Source organism: Oncorhynchus clarkii, unplaced genomic scaffold (genome assembly GCF_045791955.1).
Source record: "Oncorhynchus clarkii lewisi isolate Uvic-CL-2024 unplaced genomic scaffold, UVic_Ocla_1.0 unplaced_contig_11100_pilon_pilon, whole genome shotgun sequence".
NCBI lineage: Eukaryota > Metazoa > Chordata > Actinopteri > Salmoniformes > Salmonidae > Oncorhynchus > Oncorhynchus clarkii.
The window spans coordinates 1-20674 of NW_027260902.1; the positions used below are offsets into that span (position 1 = coordinate 1).

At 44.2% G+C, this 20674-nt stretch overlaps 1 protein-coding gene across 5 annotated transcripts in view; it reads right to left on the minus strand.

Annotated features, from left to right (window-relative positions):
• Window positions 1–1161: 1161 nt before the first annotated feature.
• LOC139402160 (cytohesin-1) overlaps window positions 1162–20674 on the minus strand; it is a 130488-nt gene continuing 110975 nt past the window's right edge. For 3 of the 5 annotated variants that reach the window (XM_071146246.1, XM_071146247.1, XM_071146251.1), the window contains exons 8-13: window positions 17827–17975; window positions 17165–17276; window positions 9258–9334; window positions 6185–6253; window positions 4138–4292; window positions 1162–3362 (exon numbers count right to left, since the gene is read on the minus strand). In XM_071146246.1, the coding sequence (XP_071002347.1) occupies window positions 3284–3362; window positions 4138–4292; window positions 6185–6253; window positions 9258–9334; window positions 17165–17276; window positions 17827–17975 (641 nt within the window). In that variant the 3' untranslated portion in view covers window positions 1162–3283. Of the gene's footprint in view, window positions 3363–4137; window positions 4293–6184; window positions 6254–9257; window positions 9337–17163; window positions 17277–17826; window positions 17976–20674 lie in introns of all 5 variants that reach the window. The other 2 variants (XM_071146249.1, XM_071146250.1) reach the window with 1 other exon arrangement.

Here is a 20674-nt window from a genome sequence, read left to right on the forward strand (position 1 = left end):
AGAGTAGTTCCACCACTATGGAGCATAGTGGTACATTCCTGATCAGAGTAGTTCACCACTATGGAGCATAGTGGTACATTCCTGATCAGAGTAGTTCACCACTATGGAGCATAGTGGTACATTCCTGATCAGAGTAGTTCCTGATCACCACTATGGAGCATAGTGGTACATTCCTGATCAGAGTAGTTCACCACTATGGAGCATAGTGGTACATTCCTGATCAGAGTAGTTCCACCACTATGGAGCATAGTGGTACATTCCTGATCAGAGTAGTTCCACCACTATGGAGCATAGTGGTACATTCCTGATCAGAGTAGTTCACCACTATGGAGCATAGTGGTACATTCCTGATCAGAGTAGTTCACCACTATGGAGCATAGTGGTACATTCCTGATCAGAGTAGTTCACCACTATGGAGCATAGTGGTACATTCCTGATCAGAGTAGTTCACCACTATGAAGCACAGTGGTACATTCCTGATCAGAGTAGTTCACCACTATGGAGCATAGTGGTACATTCCTGATCAGAGTAGTTCACCACTATGGAGCATAGTGGTACATTCCTGATCAGAGTAGTTCACCACTATGGAGCATAGTGGTACATTCCTGATCAGAGTAGTTCCACCACTATGGAGCATAGTGGTACATTCCTGATCAGAGTAGTTCACCACTATGGAGCATAGTGGTACATTCCTGATCAGAGTAGTTCACCACTATGGAGCATAGTGGTACATTCCTGATCAGAGTAGTTCCACCACTATGGAGCATAGTGGTACATTCCTGATCAGAGTAGTTCACCACTATGGAGCATAGTGGTACATTCCTGATCAGAGTAGTTCACCACTCTGGAGCATAGTGGTACATTCCTGATCAGAGTAGTTCACCACTATGGAGCATAGTGGTACATTCCTGATCAGAGTAGTTCACCACTATGGAGCATAGTGGTACATTCCTGATCAGAGTAGTTCCACCACTATGGAGCATAGTGGTACATTCCTGATCAGAGTAGTTCCACCACTATGGAGCATAGTGGTACATTCCTGATCAACAGCTGTGTTTTGTCTCAAATCCAATCCAAACATTCCAGGGTGTTCCAATCTAGGAACGGACAGTCCACTGCCCAGGCTTGGTTTGTCTTATGGGTATTATTACTGTATTCCTAGGCGTTGTTTGTCCACTAGGCGTTGTTTGTCTTACAGGTATTATTACTGTATTTAGGCGTTGTTTGTCTTACAGGTATTATTACTGTATTCCTAGGCGTTGTTTGTCTTACAGGTATTATTACTGTATTCCTAGGCGTTGTTTGTCTTACAGGTATTATTACTGTATTCCTAGGCGTTGTTTGTCTTACAGGTATTATTACTGTATTCCTAGTACATTAAAGGATGCAACAGCTATTTGAAATAAGTGAGAGAGCTATTCCAATGCTTTAGGATGGTGAGTGTGGGTTGAAGAAGGTGAAACCTGGATTGTTCTAGCATTTTATACTGTGTCTACAAATGAGGAAGGACATTTAAGAGTGCTCCTATGGGATAAAAAGATAGGTGAGGGCATCTTTGTTGCATTTAAGAGGTAAAAATAACCAGCTCCACTTAGAAAGAGCATCTTTGTGAATTAGCTAACCAGCAGCATGATAGGACACATTTCATTGGGAGTGTCAGGTAGACAATGAATAGGAAATAGGATACCGGGAAAGGGGGATACCTAGTCAGTTGTACACCATAAAATGTGATTATTGTTCCATTATCTGGTGTGTATGTTACATTTACAGAAAGTGAGCGAGAGAAAGAGAGAGGAGAAATATGAGAGGAAAAAGAGAGATGCGTGAAAGACAAGGAAAGAGAGAAGAGAAGAGAAAAGAGGACAGAATAGAGGGACGGGGCAGATGAGGACAATACCTCAATTTCTAGACACCTCAAAACTCTGTGAGCCCCTGAGTTGTGGCCCGTACTAACTGACAGATACACAGACACTCTCGCTGACAGACTCTCTAGTCCCCTGAATGGACCTCCAAGTCCAACAGGAAATGAAGTGCGATAGCTGAGCCCTCGCCCATAATCCCACACTAAGACCATGTGCAAACCACTCATCAGGGAAGTGTACATTAGTGCACACAATGGAAAACGAAAATGAACAAATCTTATTGGACAAGTCAAGTTAGTCCCCACCTTTTTCAGTCCCCGTTTTTCCGTTTCGGTGCCTAATGAACACGACACTGTGTTTAACAACCGTGTTTCGGAGTGTGTTTTCACAACAAAGTTAGCACGTCTAAACTGCTGTCAAACATCTGGGGACACATATGAACAACAAAGAGTCAGGGGCAAACAGCTGTGGAGGAATATAGCTGTCAAAGCTCAATTATTGTCACAGATTATGTGCATATAAACAAGCAAATGTAATGGCAAGCATGTTCATTTTAAAAACTCATTGTAAATGAACTCTTCCTTCAGTTACTGAGTGACAGTTTGGACAGAGTCTAAGTTTATCCTGATACAGACCGATCCAGAGCCAAGTAACAATCTCCTGAGAGGCAACTTTGACAGAAAGACTTCAAAAAAGTTTATTCTCGTTTCAAAAGAATCGTCGGTTGGCAATATAACCCATTCCCCCTCAGTCTTTCTAAAAACGTTATCAAAAAGTAAAACTGAAACCCAAAAGCTCAAGATTCTGAGGGAAATATATACAGTAGTAAGCTCTACAAACACACGTTGCCCATCATATTAACGTATACAGAAAAGCATCTCTTTCCTTTTGAAAGCTAGTAAGAATATTTTGGTTGGGATGCCACAACAACTCCATCAGACCTGCTGAGTTTAGATGAGGTGTGTGTGTGTGTGTGTGTGTGTGTGTTGTGTGTGTGTGTTTTGTGTGTATGACTTCAGTGTACAACATTGGTGTGTGTGAGAGTATGGGTGTGTGTGCACATGTCTTTTTGAGGGAGGGGATCCATTTTACCCAGAAAGCGATAGACCCCTTCCTCCCAAAATACACACAGCAAAGAGTTTAGAGAGAGACGGAGAGCATTCAGCCACAGAGACAGGAGCAGGGGGAAGAGGAGGAGGGGGAGGCAGGACAGCATGCACCCTGTCCTGTTGGTCGGTCTGTGGAATCCCAAAGCTAGAGCCTATCCCAGAGAAATGCTGACCGAGGCAAGAGGCCCCAACCCCCAGTCTGCAGCCCCTGCCCCAACCCCATCCCCAGGCCTGAAAACACAAGTCTCAGGGTCTCAGCAGGATGGGTCCAAACTCTCTCAACGGGGGGAAGAGGAGGAGTCCTGAGCAGCTCTAGTGTCTCTTCATGGAGGAGACCTTCTTCTTGCGGGTGGCCAGCATCTCATAGAAGGGATCCCTGCTGATGGCAGCTCTGTGAGGGTGGGGGTAGAAAGGGGGTAGTCAGTACACTCCCCTGGTGGGATAACCTAGTTTATTATCAATGTGTATGGTGGAAAGGAACAGAGGTCAAAAGGAAGCTACGAAAATTTTAGGATTACACATCAAATTAAGAGAGATAACGGGTAACTTTTTATTTGAATAGTATCTAAATTAGGGCTTCCATAAAACATTCATAACAAAATCACAACACATATATAACCCATTCATAACAAAATCACAACACATATATAACCAATTCATAACAAAATCACAACACATCCATAACCCATTCATAACAAAATCACAACACATATATAACCAATTCATAACAAAATCACAACACATCCATAACCCATTCATAACAAAATCACAACACATCCATAACCCATTCATAACAAAATCACAACACATATATAACCAATTCATAACAAAATCACAACACATCCATAACCCATTCATAACAAAATCACAACACATCCATAACCCATTCATAACAAAATCACAACACATCCATAACCGATTCATAACAAAATCACAACACATATATAACCCATTCATAACAAAATCACAACACATCCATAACCCATTCATAACAAAATCACAACACATATATAACCCATTCATAACAAAATCACAACACATCCATAACCAATTCATAACAAAATCACAACACATATATAACCCATTCATAACAAAATCACAACACATCCATAACCCATTCATAACAAAAAGGCATTGATAAGTTGTTGATAAGCAGTAGTACTGACTTGATGCTGTTCATCCACTCATCCTTCTCCTCGGTGGTGGGAGCAGAGATCCTGTAGAAGGTGTGGTTCCCCTCCACCACTCTGCCGTCCGCCTCCGTCTTACAGGCCTTGATCACCTGGTCTTTGTTCTCTGGGATGAAGAGCTCAAAACAGTTCTATGCAGAGGAGAGGAGAGGGAATCTAAATGGTGTTGTCTTGATTACTCAGGTCCTCCCTCCTGATCTTCTCTAAACACATTGGAGCAGAACATCTAAGGTTCCTCCAATCGGTTCTTCTCCTCCAAAACGTTTTGACAATGAGGCAAGGAGAGAGAATGTGAGGACTGCCACAACTGTATCAGAACAGCTGAGTTTAAGAAGGTGTGCGTGTGTGTGCTCCCGCACATTGGCTAACCGGGCTATCTGCATTGTGTCCCACCACCCGCCAACCCCTCTTTTACGCTACTGCTACTCTCTGTTCATCATATATGCATAGGAAACTAAAAAGATTTTGCATGGGTACTGAGATCCTAAAAAGGTTCTACAGCTGCAACATCGAGAGCATCCTGACTGGTTGCATCGCTGCCTGGTACGGCAATTGCTCGGCCTCTGACCACAAGGCACTACAGAGGGTAGTGCGTACGACCCAGTACATCACTGGGGCCAAGCTGCCTGCCATTCAGGACCTCTACACCAGGCGGTGTCAGAGGAAGGCCCTAAAAATTGTCAAAGACCCCAGCCACCTCAGTCATAGACTGTTCTCTCTACTACCGCATGGCAAGTGGTACCGGAGTGCCAAGTCTAGGACAAAAAGGCTTCTCAACAGTTTTTACCCCCGAGCCATAAGACTCCTGAACAGGTAATCAAATGGCTACCCGGACTATTTGCATTGTGAGCCCCCCCCAACATCTCTTTTACGCTGCTGCTACTCTCTGTTGATCATATGTGCATAGTCACTTTAACTATACAGTACGTTCATGTACATACTACCTCAATTGGCCCGACCAACCAGTGCTCTCGCTCATTGGCTAACCGGGTTTTCTGCATTGTGTCCCAACACCCGCCAACACCTCTTTTTATGCTACTGCTACACTCTGTTCATCATATATGCATAGTAACTTTAACCATACCTACATGTACATACTACCGCAATAAGTCTGACTAACAGGTGTAGCCTCTACTCTTATTTCAAATGTCTTTTTACTGTTGTTTTATTTCTTTACTTACACCCCCCCCCCCCCCACACACACACACACACACATATTTTTTGCACTATTGGTTAGAGCCTGTAACTGTAAGTAAGTATTTCACTGTAAGGTCAGTGTTGTATTTGGCGCACATGACAAATAAACTTTGATTTGATGTGCTGTTCCACACTACCACCAGGGGGAGACAACGTCTAGTCTGAGACATTATTGGACTATAATCTCCCCTTTCTGCCGAAGTGTGCACTTGTTCACTTCCCTTCATGGATTTGGAAGGAAATTACTGCAATACGGAAACTACCTCTAACCCATGTTTACACCAATCCAATGCTGTCCATTGTATGGGGAGTAGTGAACTGGTGCACACTTCAGCAGGAAGGAGATGACAGGATGGATCAGTCCAAAATCATTTTGTCATATCTCGCAGATCTCAGAAGAGAACTCAGGTCAATATTTGTCCATGTCACACATCATTAGTTGTGTTGAACAGCTATATGCCTCAATCGCAAACGAATGGGAGGTGAAATAACAGTCTTACTTCCTGATTATACTTCCTGATCATATTAAGATCAAGAAATTTGACGGTGTTCTTTTATCTCCAATGTGTGTGTGTTTTTACTATCGTTGTGGGAACCAGAAGTCTTCACAAGGATAGTAAAACAAGGAACATTTTGCCAGTCCCCACAATAAAAAAATGACTATTTTAGGCTTAGAGGTTAGGTTTAGGGTTACAATTAGGGCTAAGGTCAGGGGTCAGGGAAAATAGGATTTTGAATGGGAATCAATTGTTTGGTCCCCAAAGGAGAGTAAAACAAACGTGTGTGTTATGTGGTCGAACCAGCAAAGAGTGCAGTGTGTGCTTACAGGCTTCTTGTCCTCAACCTCCCGGATGCTGAGGTTCTCCAGTGGAATGATCCCTCTGGGCTCTTTGTCCTATAGGACAGAAACATGGAAGTTAAGATGAATCTGTTAAGAGGACAGAAACATGGAAGTTAAGATGAATCTGTTAAGAGGACAGAAACATGGAAGATGAATCTGTTAAGAGGACAGAAACATGGAAGTTAAGATGAATCTGTTAAGAGGACAGAAACATGGAAGATGAACCTGTTAAGAGGACAGAAACATGGAAGATGAATCTGTTAAGAGGACAGAAACATGGGAGATGAACCTGTTAAGAGGACAGAAACATGGGAGATGAACCTGTTAAGAGGACAGAAACATGGAAGATGAATCTGTTAAGAGGACAGAAACATGGAAGATGAATCTGTTAAGAGGACAGAAACATGGGAGATGAACCTGTTAAGAGGACAGAAACATGGGAGATGAACCTGTTAAGAGGACAGAAACATGGGAGATGAACCTGTTAAGAGAACAGAAACATGGAAGTTAAGATGAACCTGTTAAGAGGACAGAAACATGGGAGATGAACCTGTTAAGAGGACAGAAACATGGAAGTTAAGATGAATCTGTTAAGAGGACAGAAACATGGGAGATGAACCTGTTAAGAGAACAGAAACATGGAAGTTAAGATGAACCTGTTAAGAGGACAGAAACATGGAAGATGAATCTGTTAAGAGGACAGAAACATGGAAGTTAAGATGAACCTGTTAAGGACTGCTGTGGGACATGGCTTAAAATACAGACAGCAAAATGTGGTGTTACTAAAGGGATATTACACCACAAAATGTGGTGTTACTAAAGGGATATTACACTACAACATGTGGTGTTACTAAAGGGATATTACACTACAAAATGTGGAGTTACTAAAGGGATATTACACTACAAAATGTGGAGTTACTAAAGGGATATTACACTACAAAATGTGGTGTTACTAAAGGGATATTACGCTACAAAATGTGGTGTTACTAAAGGGATATTACACTACAAAATGTTGTGTTACTAAAGGGATATTACACCACAAAATGTGGTGTTACTAAAGGGATATTACACTACAAAATGTGGTGTTACTAAAGGGATATTACACTACAAAATGTTGTGTTACTAAAGGCATATTACACTACAAAATGTGGTGTTACTAAAGGGATATTACACTACAAAATGTGGTGTTACTAAAGGGATATTACACTACAAAATGTGGTGTTACTAAAGGGATATTACACTACAAAATGTGGTGTTACTAAAGGGATATTACACCACAAAATGTGGTGGTTAATAAAGGAATATTACACTACAAAATGTGGTGGTTAATAAAGGGATATTACACTACAAAATGTGGTGTTACTAAAGGGATATTACACTACAAAATGTGGTGTTACTAAAGGGATATTACACTACAAAATGTGGTGTTACTAAAGGGATATTACACTACAAAATGTGGTGTTACTAAAGGGATATTACGCTACAAAATGTGGTGTTACTAAAGGGATATTACACCACAAAATGTGGTGGTTAATAAAGGGATATTACACTACAAAATGTGGTGTTACTAAAGGGATATTACGCTACAAAATGTGGTGTTACTAAAGGGATATTACACCACAAAATGTGGTGGTTAATAAAGGGATATTACACTACAAAATGTGGTGTTACTAAAGGGATATTACACTACAAAATGTGGTGTTACTAAAGGGATATTGCACTACAAAATGTGGTGTTACTAAAGGGATATTACACTACAAAATGTGGTGTTACTAAAGGGATATTACACTACAAAATGTGGTGTTACTAAAGGGATATTACACTACAAAATGTGGTGTTACTAAAGGCATATTACACTACAAAATGTGGTGTTACTAAAGGGATATTACACCACAAAATGTGGAGTTACTAAAGGGATATTACACTACAAAATGTGGTGTTAGTAAAGGCATATTACACTACAAAATGTGGTGTTACTAAAGGGATATTACACTACAAAATGTGGAGTTACTAAAGGGATATTACACTACAAAATGTGGTGTTACTAAAGGGATATTACACTACAAAATGTGGTGTTACTAAAGGGATATTACACTACAGAATGTGGTGTTACTAAAGGCATATTACACTACAAAATGTGGTGTTACTAAAGGGATATTACACTACAAAATGTTGTTACTAAAGGGATATTACACTACAAAATGTGGTGTTAGTAAAGGGATATTACACTACAAAATGTGGTGTTACTAAAGGGATATTACACTACAAAATGTGTTGTTACTAAAGGGATATTACACCTCAAAATGTGGCGTTACTAAAGGGATATTACACTACAAAATGTGGTGTTACTAAAGGGATATTACACTACAAAATGTGGTGTTACTAAAGGGATATTACACTATATTCTATTTTATTGTGAATGGAATATCCCTGTTAATGACATTACTCTGAATAATTTTTATACATTTACATAGTCATTTAACAGACACTCTTATCCAGAGTTGGTTACAGGAGCAATTAGGGTTAAGTGCCTTGCTCAAGGGCACATCTACAGATTTTTCCAATAGTTGGCTCGGGGCTTCGAACCAGCAACGTTTCGGTTACTGGCACAATGTTCTTAACCGCTAGGCTACCTGCCACCGATGAACACACAGTAGAGCAGTGAACGAGTACACAAACAGAACAGGTTACAGTGTGACAATCAGTTGAAACTCGCAACTGTAATATCCATCATAATGGCCATGTATTTATGTGTGCCTGTTGCAGACATTTAAGATACATTGAATTGAACATGATAACCGATGGCTTCCAGTTCCAGTCCAGTACTTACAGTGGTGTACTCAAAGTAATACAGACAGTTGTACTTACAGTGGTGTACTCAAAGTAATACAGGCAGTTGTACTTACAGTGGTGTACTCAAAGTAATACAGACAGTTGTACTTACAGTGGTGTACTCAAAGTAATAGAGACAGTTGTACTTACAGTGGTGTACTCAAAGTAATACAGACAGTTGTACTTACAGTGGTGTACTCAAAGTAATACAGGCAGTTGTACTTACAGTGGTGTACTCAAAGTAATACAGACAGTTGTCTGTGAGAATGAACCATCTTCTCTTCCAGGTCTTGACGCGTCCCCCTGAGGAATAGAGAGACTGTGTTAGCCAGACTCAGGGGGGGGAGACTGTGAGAGAAAGAGAGGGATGGGCACCGGACAGCGGAGGACAGAGCAGCAGACAGGCAGACAGACAGACGCATGGATAGACAGACGGGCAGATAACAGGTATAAAACTACAACTCCCATCTCCCTACATTCCCCATCAAGCACCGCACAGTACCATGCTCCTCCGGAAACCCACACCATAGCATCTAGACAACCAGTTATTCTACTCTACATGAGAGAGAAGCATGAGATTACAGAGGAGTTCTGTTGACTAAACTGGGCTTTGATAAGACCAAGGTATTCTGTAATCGCCTTTTTACACTCTTGTGCCGGCCTGTTGGCTCCGATATGTTCTTTTCACATTTTCCTTTCAGAACAGTTCCAGCAACTATGGTGGATGCATAGCCGGGCCATCTCAGTACAGCTTGGTTCGGCTCAGCTCTGTAGTGAAAAGCCCTTAGCCTTATAGATTAGACAGAACCGTATATCATGTTTAATACTGTCTGAAACCTGAGTGCTCATTTTAACTGTCCCATCTCTCATCTGTAGGTCCTCAATATAGCTGACTCAGGACTTAGTCTCTCCCAGAGTAGACAACCTCTAAAGGAGATCAACAGCCTCTCAGAGTAGACAACCTCTAAAGGAGATCAACAGCCTCCCAGAGTAGACAACCTCTAAAGGAGATCACCAGCCTCTCAGAGTAGACAACCTCTAAATGAGATCAACAGCCTCTCAGAGTAGACAACTTCTAAAGGAGATCAACAGCCTCTCAGAGTAGACAACCTCTAAAGGAGATCAACAGCCTCTAAAGGAGATCAGCAGCCTTTCAGAGTAGACAACCTCTAAAGGAGATCAACAGCCTCTCAGAGTAGACAACCTATAAAGGAGATCAACAGCCTTTCAGAGTAGACAACCTCTAAAGGAGATCACCAGCCTCTCAGAGTAGACAACTTCTAAAGGAGATCAGCAGCCTTTCAGAGTAGACAACCTCTAAAGGAGATCAACAGCCTCTCAGAGTAGACAACCTATAAAGGAGATCAATAGCCTCTCAGAGTAGACAACCTCTAAAGAAAATCAACAGTCTCTCAGAGTAGACAACCTCTAAAGGAGATCAACAGCCTCTCAGAGTAGACAACCTCTAAAGGAGATCAACAGCCTCTAAAGGAGATCAGCAGCCTCTCAGAGTAGACAACCTCTAAAGGAGATCACAGCCTCTAAAGGAGATCAACAGCCTCTCAGAGTAGACAACCTCTAAAGGAGATCAGCAGCCTCTCAGAGTAGACAACCTCTAAAGGAGATCAACAGCCTCTAAAGGAGATCAGTAGCCTCTCAGAGTAGACAACCTCCAAAGGAGATCAGCAGCCTCTCAGAGTAGACAACCTCTAAAGGAGATCAACAGCCTCTCAGAGTAGACAACCTCTAAAGGAGATCAACAGCCTCCCAGAGTAGACAACCTCTAAAGGAGATCAACAGCCTCTCAGAGTAAACAACCTCTAAAGGAGATCAACAGCCTCTAAAGGAGATCAGCAGCCTCTCAGAGTAGACAACCTCTAAAGGAGATCAACAGCCTCTCAGAGTAGACAACCTCTAAAGGAGATCAACAGCCTCTCAGAGTAGACAACTTCTAAAGGAGATCAGCAGCCTCTCAGAGTAGACAACCTCTAAAGGAGATCACCAGCCTCTCAGAGTAGACAACCTCTAAAGGAGATCAACAGCCTCTCAGAGTAGACAACTTCTAAAGGAGATCACCAGCCTCTCAGAGTAGACAACCTCTAAAGGAGATCAACAGCCTCTCAGAGTAGACAACCTCTAAAGGAGATCAACAGCCTCTAAAGGAGATCAGCAGCCTCTCAGAGTAGACAACCTCTAAAGGAGATCAGCAGCCTCTCAGAGTAGACAACCTCTAAAGGAGATCAGCAGCCTCTCAGAGTAGACAACCTCTAAAGGAGATCAACAGCCTCTCAGAGTAGACAACCTCTAAAGGAGATCAACAGCCTCTAAAGGAGATCAGCAGCCTCTCAGAGTAGACAACCTCTAAAGGAGATCAGCAGCCTCTCAGAGTAGACAACCTCTAAAGGAGATCAGCAGCCTCTCAGAGTAGACAACCTCTAAAGGAGATCAGCAGCCTCTCAGAGTAGACAACTTCTAAAGGAGATCACCAGCCTCTCAGAGTAGACAACCTCTAAAGGAGATCAACAGCCTCTCAGAGTAGACAACCTCTAAAGGAGATCAACAGTCTCTCAGAGTAGACAACCTCTAAAGGAGTTCACCAGCCTCTCAGAGTAGACAACCTCTAAAGGAGATCACCAGCCTCTCAGAGTAGACAACCTCTAAAGGAGATCAACAGCCTCTCAGAGTAGACAACCTCTAAAGGAGATCAATAGCCTCTCAGAGTAGACAACCTCTAAAGGAGATCAATAGCCTCTCAGAGTAGACAACCTCTAAAGGAGATCAACAGTCTCTCAGAGTAGACAACTTCTAAAGAAGACCAATAGCTGGGATATAAAACCAAACACTTGTTAAAGTTTAGACCTCCAAGAGTTAATGAGATCCTACTATGGGGAATGTCAAATAGTACTACTAACAATTGGCTCAAATCCTTTGCCTCTTTCACACCCGGCGGGGGTGTCTCTGGTTAACTCAGCAGCTCAGTGATCTGTGGCAGACCCCCGACCCCACCGCCACTCCCACTTCCTGTTAGGGAGAAACCTGATCAGAGCAGCAGATGGCAGCTAGCTCACGCTGGGAGGAAGAGATGCCAATAAACAGCGTCTGGGGGGGGGGCAGGAAACTGGAACTAACCTGGAGATATGCTAGTAGGCTACTCACTCTATAGGCATCTCTGGCTGGAACTTTCTGTCGTTGGCCGTATTCACAGTGATATTTGATATAAACACCAGTCAATTTACTGTCTGAAGACACCTTTCTGTCCAATTAGGTCATTTCTGGACAATATTTCTGTCCGTTTAAGGGACCCCTTTTGCCTCCTCTAAGTCTAAATACCCTCCATCAAAACTAAATGGTATGGATACACCGTGTACATGGACACACACCTACATGCTCCAGGAGAAAACACCATACATACCATTTTTGATTAAAGACAAATCAATATGATGACATAAATGCTTGTCTGGCTGTTCAATGCCTGGCTGTTCAATGCCTGGCTGTTCAATGTCTGGCTGTTCAATGTCTGGCTGTTCAATGCCTGGCTGTTCAATGTCTGGCTGTTCAATGTCTGCCTGGCTGTTCAATGTCTGGCTGTTAAATGTCTGGCTGTTCAATGTCTGGCTGTTCAATGTCTGGCTGTTCAATGTCTGGCTGTTCAATGTCTGGCTGTTCAATGCCTGGCTGTTCAATGTCTGGCTGTTCAATGTCAGGCTGTTCAATGCCTGGCTGTTCAATGCCTGGCTGTTCAATGTCTGGCTGTTCAATGTCTGGCTGTTCAATGCCTGGCTGTTCAATGTCTGGCTGTTCAATGCCTGGCTGTTCAATGTCTGGCTGTCCAATGTCTGGCTGTCCAATGTCTGGCTGTTCAATGTCTGGCTGTTCAATGTCTGGCTGTTCAATGTCTGGCTGTTCAATGCCTGGCTGTCCAATGCCTGGCTGTCCAATGTCTGGCTGTTCAATGCCTGGCTGTTCAATACCTCGCTGTTCAATGTCTGGCTGTTCAATGTCTGGCTGTTCAATGTCAGGCTGTTCAATGTCTGGCTGTTCAATGTCTGGCTGTTCAATGTCAGGCTGTTCAATACCTCGCTGTTCAATGTCTGGCTGTTCAATGTCAGGCTGTTCAATGCCTGGCTGTTCAATGCCTGGCTGTTCAATGTCTGGCTGTTCAATACCTCGCTGTTCAATGCCTGGCTGTTCAATGCCTGGCTGTTCAATGCCTGGCTGTTCAATGTCTGGCTGTTCAATGTCTGGCTGTACAATGTCTGGCCCTACTGAAAGTGCCAAGGTCGTTGAACTGTTACACCACCACCAACGTTAGTATGAAGACACTAAACAGACACACTAAGAAAAGCCATCTACCAAGACAGAACAGCAGTGTTGTGGACACCATCTAACAGAGGTGTTGATCACAACAGGCCAGAAAAGACACACTTGTATTGATCATATAGCAGCGATGCTAATGTATATGATCACCTATCACACTACAGAGGTCATGAGAGGGCACTTAAACAATCGCCGTCCCGATATCCACATACCAGCACACTTCTTAGTATGAAACAATGGAGGCTGCTGATGGGAGGAAGGTTCATAATAATGTCTGGAATGGAGCCAATGGAATGGCATCAAACACATGGAAACCATGGAAACCATGTATTTGATACCATTCCACTCATTCTGCTCCAGCCATTACCACGAGCCTGTCCTCCCCAATTAAGGTGCCACCAACCTCCTGTGGTATTGGGCAGGTATTCTAAGTAGTGGGCTAGTGTGGACATTGGAACATGACCACAAACACGTTCTCCTTGCTGCCATTTAGTCACTGTGTTATCGTCATCTTGTCCTCAGAACGTGACATATGAATGTTGAAACGACACTTGACAGACAGACTCATGTAGAGACAAATGGCAGAATCTCACAGCTGATGATATGACAGTTGATTGGCTTGGAGGAGATTGTGATTGATTGATGATTGGTTGACCACTTCAGTTCCTGTCAGTCACTCAGAGAGCGAGGACCCTGGCAAAAAATATCCCAGACAAGGCGGCTTTGCCGGAGGAGATTTTTGTTGGGCGGTGCAGGCAGGTCAGGGGGTGCCGGACTGGGGAGGAGTGGAGGAGGAGCGATCGCCCATGCACAGGGGGGTCAGAACAGGGAAGGTTCGGAGGGACCTGGGTCATGTTTAGTAATGAGAGAATGTTTTGAAATGGAGTGAAACAGTGAGGTACTGTAACAGCTGAATTTGTTCAATAAGAAAGCAGAGTTTTGTTTTGCCATGCTGTGCCCCACTGAACATGACCCAGGACATGTTCAGCACTGGTCTCTTTTCACCACCAGCTTCAAGTCACATAAAATAGATTGTATAATTGTATCATACTGTGATTAACAGGGGCAACTTGGTTGTCAAAATGACTTTTAAATTGATGAGGAAGACCTCCGGATTTACATGACAAGTAAAATGTGCTTTCCTTGGTCCTATCAGATGATTGAATCTCTATTCCTAAACACACTAGCTAGTATGTAGCCTATATTCTAAACACTAATTATGTAGTGCACTTATGCATTGTTCCATAGATAGTCCCAGTTGGTCCCCACTCCCCTTCTCAACACACATCCCCCATTCTCCATTCTCCCCACCCCCACCTCACTGTAGTCCAGTCCAGCACCACACCAGACCAGACCAGACCTGGGATCACAGTAGTTGTTTTCTTTCAAATACTTTGAGCGTTTGAGTGATCCTGCCTGGAGGGTTTGGTACTTTTGGTTCCATTGTGCCAGGTGCCAGGCTAGCTCAATCAAGAGCTGCTGAAGTATTTGGAAGAAAACAAATGTTATTTGAACCCATGTCTGCACCAGACCAAAGCCACACCAGCCCAGGCCAAAGCCAGACCGGGCCAAAGCCAGACCATCACCCTTCAGGTCATTAACAGCATGACGGAGAGAGCAGAGCTGGAACCAGTTGGTGTAGCTGCAGTATTCCCCTCATATGATCCCATTAAAGAGATATCAACAGCAGACATTGTTCTTGTCAGCCAGAACTTCTGATTTAATATTCACAATGTAAAATGCTGGTCAATTCTCAATATGTTCCTAAATGGTAGCTAATTGGTTGCTAATTCAAAAGGACTTCTATTCGTAGATCTGTCTTCAAACCCTTTGTCGTACTCTCTCTGGAAAGAGGAATACTGCAGCCCGCCAAAACACGGAGACTGAAAAGGTAAATCACCACAGCATCACAGAGAGGTCAAACTCTTCACTACAAAACAGAATGGCCACCATGTTGTTCCCCGAGCGGCCTGACCAGGCAAAGCACCTAGCAACCGCCCGGCGACCAATACAGAGAGAGAGAGAGAAGCACGTGGACAAACCACCAGCTCAATGGAAGACCAACAAACATACAAACATACAATTAATAGTAGATTCAGTCGATGATGGCGGAACAAGGAAACCCAACAGCAACAAAATCCACAAATAACAACAAAATAACGTTCAAAGCGTAGAACGGAAATAAATGAAGGAGAACGGAAGCAAATGGTGGACCACCGAAAGCACCGCAGAGCTGAGAAGATGAACTAGTTTCTGGGAAGAGCAGATGTACATACCTCCTGAGGAAAGACAACAGCCAAAATCATGGAGCAAACAAACAAACGAGGAAGAAAAAGAAAACAAAAATCAAATTAAATTATAAAAAAAAATCATAGCACCACTTCCTGCTCATCTGATTGGAGGAGGGGCTCGATGCACTGGTTTACAATGTTCTGATTGGAGGAGGGGCTCGATGCACTGGTTTACAATGTTGGCACTCGGAGGAAGAGCCCTTCAAAAAGTCATTTTGATATTTAAATTCATCAGGTTACATGGTTATATTATCAGATTTGATGAAAACTGATCAGTCTAATTTAGATTAACGATAGGCTACTTCTCAATATAAAGCTCTGGGTTAAGAGGAGTTATCCTGCAGTACATTAACAACCACCAGAGGGGGCTTCTGCTCACCCCAAATCATTTGAGTTCAATGCATTGTTACACTGGTGCCAACTTGTGTAAAGCAACGCATTGCACAGCACCTCCTCTAGGGTCCCAGTTCTTTCAGGCCAATTATTTCATCTTCCACCCAAATGAGTAGAACCTGAATGTCCATATTGACAGTTATGTATCACTGGAGTGTGATTGGAGACTTCTTCATCTTACTGGAAGGGTGGGAAAGACTCACACTGATTAAGGGTTTCAATTCAAGTTCAGGGTCCTATTCATTAGGCACCAAATGGGAGAAAATGGAACGAAACAGCGAGGTACTACCTGGACTTGTCCAATAAGAAACGCGTATGTTCATTTTCCGTTGCAAAACATTTTGTACCTAATGAACATGGCCCAGATCATTGTGAATTTATATCAGAGTCATTGTGAATTCATCTAAACAGAGATCCACTGGGAAGCAGACAGGGTGGAGAATTAGGAAGTCCCTACGTCTCGGTTAGATGACAGGACATAATGTGGTTCTCTTTGCTGGAAGACTGATCATGGGGATGTCCTGGAAGAGTCATTGTAACATTAGAGGGGAAGGAAGCGTTGTCGTCATGTGTTCACTGGTTTATACTCCACTGTACAGGTTGTCCCTCTATGTACAGAATGTGCATCCGTCCGTCTGTCTGTGTATCATGTGTAGGTATGAGTGTGTGTGCGTCTATGTGTGTGCGAGTGTATGAATATGCCTAGTCGTGCATTATTGAAAGCCCTCCACATGTGGTCGTCTGATCTCAGGGGCTCATCCATAATGCATTGGGGGTGGGCAGAGGCCCCTCAAATACTGTATATGTACTGAACACACAATCACACTCCGTCACACACACAATCACACTCCGTCACACACACAATCACACTCCGTCACACACACAATCACACTCCGTCACACACACACACACACACACACACACACACACAGTCTGATCAAGATGGGCCCATTGGTCAGTACGTAGACCTCTGTTTCAGTCTGATAGAATCCATCACACCTTCCTGAACACAGTCATCGATGGGCACAGGAGGATTGGAGAGGATACAGACCTTTGGGATTTCAACATTAGTTCAATGCATCAACGTTATTTAAATGTTCTTAAGGTTATTTCAGCGTCTGGTCCCGCTCACCCAGTTTAAGCAGCCAGCCCTCCCGGTCTGGGTTAAAGAAGGTGTGTGTGAGATCGTTCCCGTCGTCCTCAGGGATTTTGAAGGGCTCGTTCTTGATGCTGTCATACAGGTTCTGTGTGGAGGAGAGAATAACACTAGGACTTGAGGACAGAGAGAGACAGAGAGACGGAGAGGAAGGTAGAGGACCCCTGGGGAAGGGGGATGGACAGAGAGACAGAGAGGAAGGTAGAGGACCCCTGGGGAAGGGGGATGGACAGAGAGACAGAGAGGAAGGTACAGGACCCCTGGGGAAGGGGAGTGGACAGAGAGACAGAGAGGAAGGTAGAGGACCCCTGGGGAAGGGGGATGGACAGAGAGACAGAGAGGAAGGTAGAGGACCCCTGGGGCAGGGAGATGGACAGAGAGACAGAGAGGAAGGTACAGGACCCCTGGGGAAGGGGAGTGGACAGAGAGACAGAGAGGAAGGTAGAGGACCCCGGGGGCAGGGGGATGGACAGAGAGACAGAGAGGAAGGTAGAGGACCCCTGGGGCAGGGGGATGGACAGAGAGACAGAGAGGAAGGTAGAGGACCCCTGGGGCAGGGGGATCTGATGGAATCAGCAGTGAGATGGAGGGATGGACAGAGAGATGGAGAGGCCTCGTTGATGTCTCTGTTCACACACCCTGAGCAGGTCCTCTGGAAGGTCTCCTCCATCGTTGATTCCTCTATTCATGGAGATGAAACGCTCCACGGCCGGCTTGTCCTTCACGTTGGGGTTGTGGAGGCTGGTGTTCAGCATGATGATGGCAAACGACAGGATGTAACAGGTGTCTGGAGAAACACACACACACACACACACACATACAGACACACACAAGCATTCAGGCACACACACAGGCACACATTTGAAAATTGGGAGCCCAACATTCCCAGAAACAAACAGTACTGTCTCCATTACAACCAAAACACTGTTATTGGACACGTGAATGTAGGAGTGGATTTTTATTTTTTCACCACACAGCCGACACACAATTTATACCGGAGTGATTGATGGTCAGCTGCAGTGCTCGCAAATATAAAGTGTTACCACGACAACTTCAGAATAAAGATTCTCTGGGACAATAGGATCAGACTGGAGATTAAAGGACAGGGGACTAGATTCAGAGAGAGACCCTGTTAAGGAAGAGGGTGAGCTGGACCGGGGACTAGATTCAGAGAGAGAGACCCTGTTAAGGAGAGAGTGAGCTGGACCGGGGACTAGATTCAGAGAGAGAGACCCTGTTAAGGAAGAGGGTGAGCTGGACCGGGGACTAGATTCAGAGAGAGACCCTGTTAAGGAAGAGAGTGAGCTGGACCGGGGACTAGATTCAGAGAGAGAGACCCTGTTAAGGAAGAGAGTGAGCTGGACCGGCATGAAAGAGTGTGTTGGTCGCTAAGTCTGTGTGTGTCGCCCAGTTTGTGTGTGTCGCTCAGTGTGTGTGTGTGTGACTCTCAGTGTGTGTGTGAGAGTGTGAGCACGTGCCTTTGTGCATGCATGTGTGTATGTGTGTGCGGTGTGTGCATACATATGTGTGTGTGGTGTGTGCATACGTGTGTGTGTGTGTGCGCATGTGTGTATGCAGGCGTGTGCAGAAAGACAATGTGGTCAGAGGCTGGCTGACACAGCAGTAGCACTTTCCATTATCTGTCCTGTTTGTCTCAGAGAGAGAAGACCATTAATTATTCACATCCATCTGCATCCATGTAACAAACAGCCGTCTGCCATGGACACGATGTCCCTGTGAACACACCAAACACCCTTCCAGTACACACCCCACCAGGCCTGGGTTCACACACCCCACCAGGCCTGGGTTCACACACCCCACCAGGCCTGGGTTCACATACCGCACCAGACCTGGGTTCACATACCTCACCAGGCCTGGGTTCACACATCCCACCAGGCCTGGGTTCACACACCGCACCAGGCCTGGGTTCACACACCGCACCAGGCCTGGGTTCACACACCCCACCAGGCCTGGGTTCACACACCCCACCAGGCCTGGGTTCACACACCCCACCAGGCCTGGGTTCACACACCGCACCAGGCCTGGGTTCACATACCGCACCAGGCCTGGGTTCACATACCGCACCAGGCCTGGGTTCACATAACGCACCAGGCCTGGGTTCACATACCGCACCAGGCCTGGGTTCACACACCCGACCAGGCCTGGGTTCACATACCGCACAAGGCCTGGGTTCACATGCTATTAGAAATCTTTCAAATACTTTTACTGTTTGCTTTTGTCTGTCTAGAGTACCAGGTGGGAGGGGTTTGGAGTATTGGGACTCTTCTATTGGTCCATTAAGCCAGGCAAGCTCAATCAAGCGCAGATTAACTACAGTGCCTTGCGAAAGTATTCGGCCCCCTTTGCGACCTTTTGCCACATTTCAGGCTTCAAACATAAAGATATAAAACTGTATTTTTTTGTGAAGAATCAACAACAAGTGGGACACAATCATGAAGTGGAACGACATTTATTGGATATTTCAAACTTTTTTAACAAATCAAAAACTGAAAAATTGGGCGTGTAAAATTATTCAGCCCCTTTACTTTCAGTGCAGCAAACTCTCTCCAGAAGTTCAGTGAGGATCTCTGAATGATCCAATGTTGACCTAAATGACTAATGATGATAAATACAATCCACCTGTGTGTAATCAAGTCTCCGTATAAATGCACCTGCACTGTGATAGTCTCAGAGGTCCGTTAAAAGCGCAGAGAGCATCATGAAGAACAAGGAACACACCAGGCAGGTCCGAGATACTGTTGTGAAGAAGTTTAAAGCCGGATTTGGATACAAAATGATTTCCCAAGCTTTAAACATCCCAAGGAGCACTGTGCAAGCGATAATTTTGAAATGGAAAGAGTATCAGACCACTGCAAATCTACCAAGACCTGGCCGTCCCTCTAAACTTTCAGCTCATACAAGGAGAAGACTGATCAGAGATGCAGCCAAGAGGCCCATGATCACTCTGGATGAACTGCAGAGATCTACAGCTGAGGTGGGAGACTCTGTCCATAGGACAACAATCAGTCGTATATTGCACAAATCTGGCCTTTATGGAAGAGGGGCAAGAAGAAAGCCATTTCTTAAAGATATCCATAAAAAGTGTTGTTTAAAGTTTGCCACAAGCCACCTGGGAGACACACCAAACATGTGGAAGAAGGTGCTCTGGTCAGATGAAACCAAAATTGAACTTTTTGGCAACAATGCAAAACGTTATGTTTGGCGTAAAAGCAACACAGCTGAAGACACCATCCCCACTGTCAAACATGGTGGTGGCAGCATCATGGTTTGGGCCTGCTTTTCTTCAGCAGGGACAGGGAAGATGGTTAAAATTGATGGGAAGATGGATGGAGCCAAATACAGGACCATTCTGGAAGAAAACCTGATGGAGTCTGCAAAAGACCTGAGACTGGGACGGAGATTTGTCTTCCAACAAGACAATGATCCAAAACATAAAGCAAAATCTACAATGGAATGGTTCAAAAA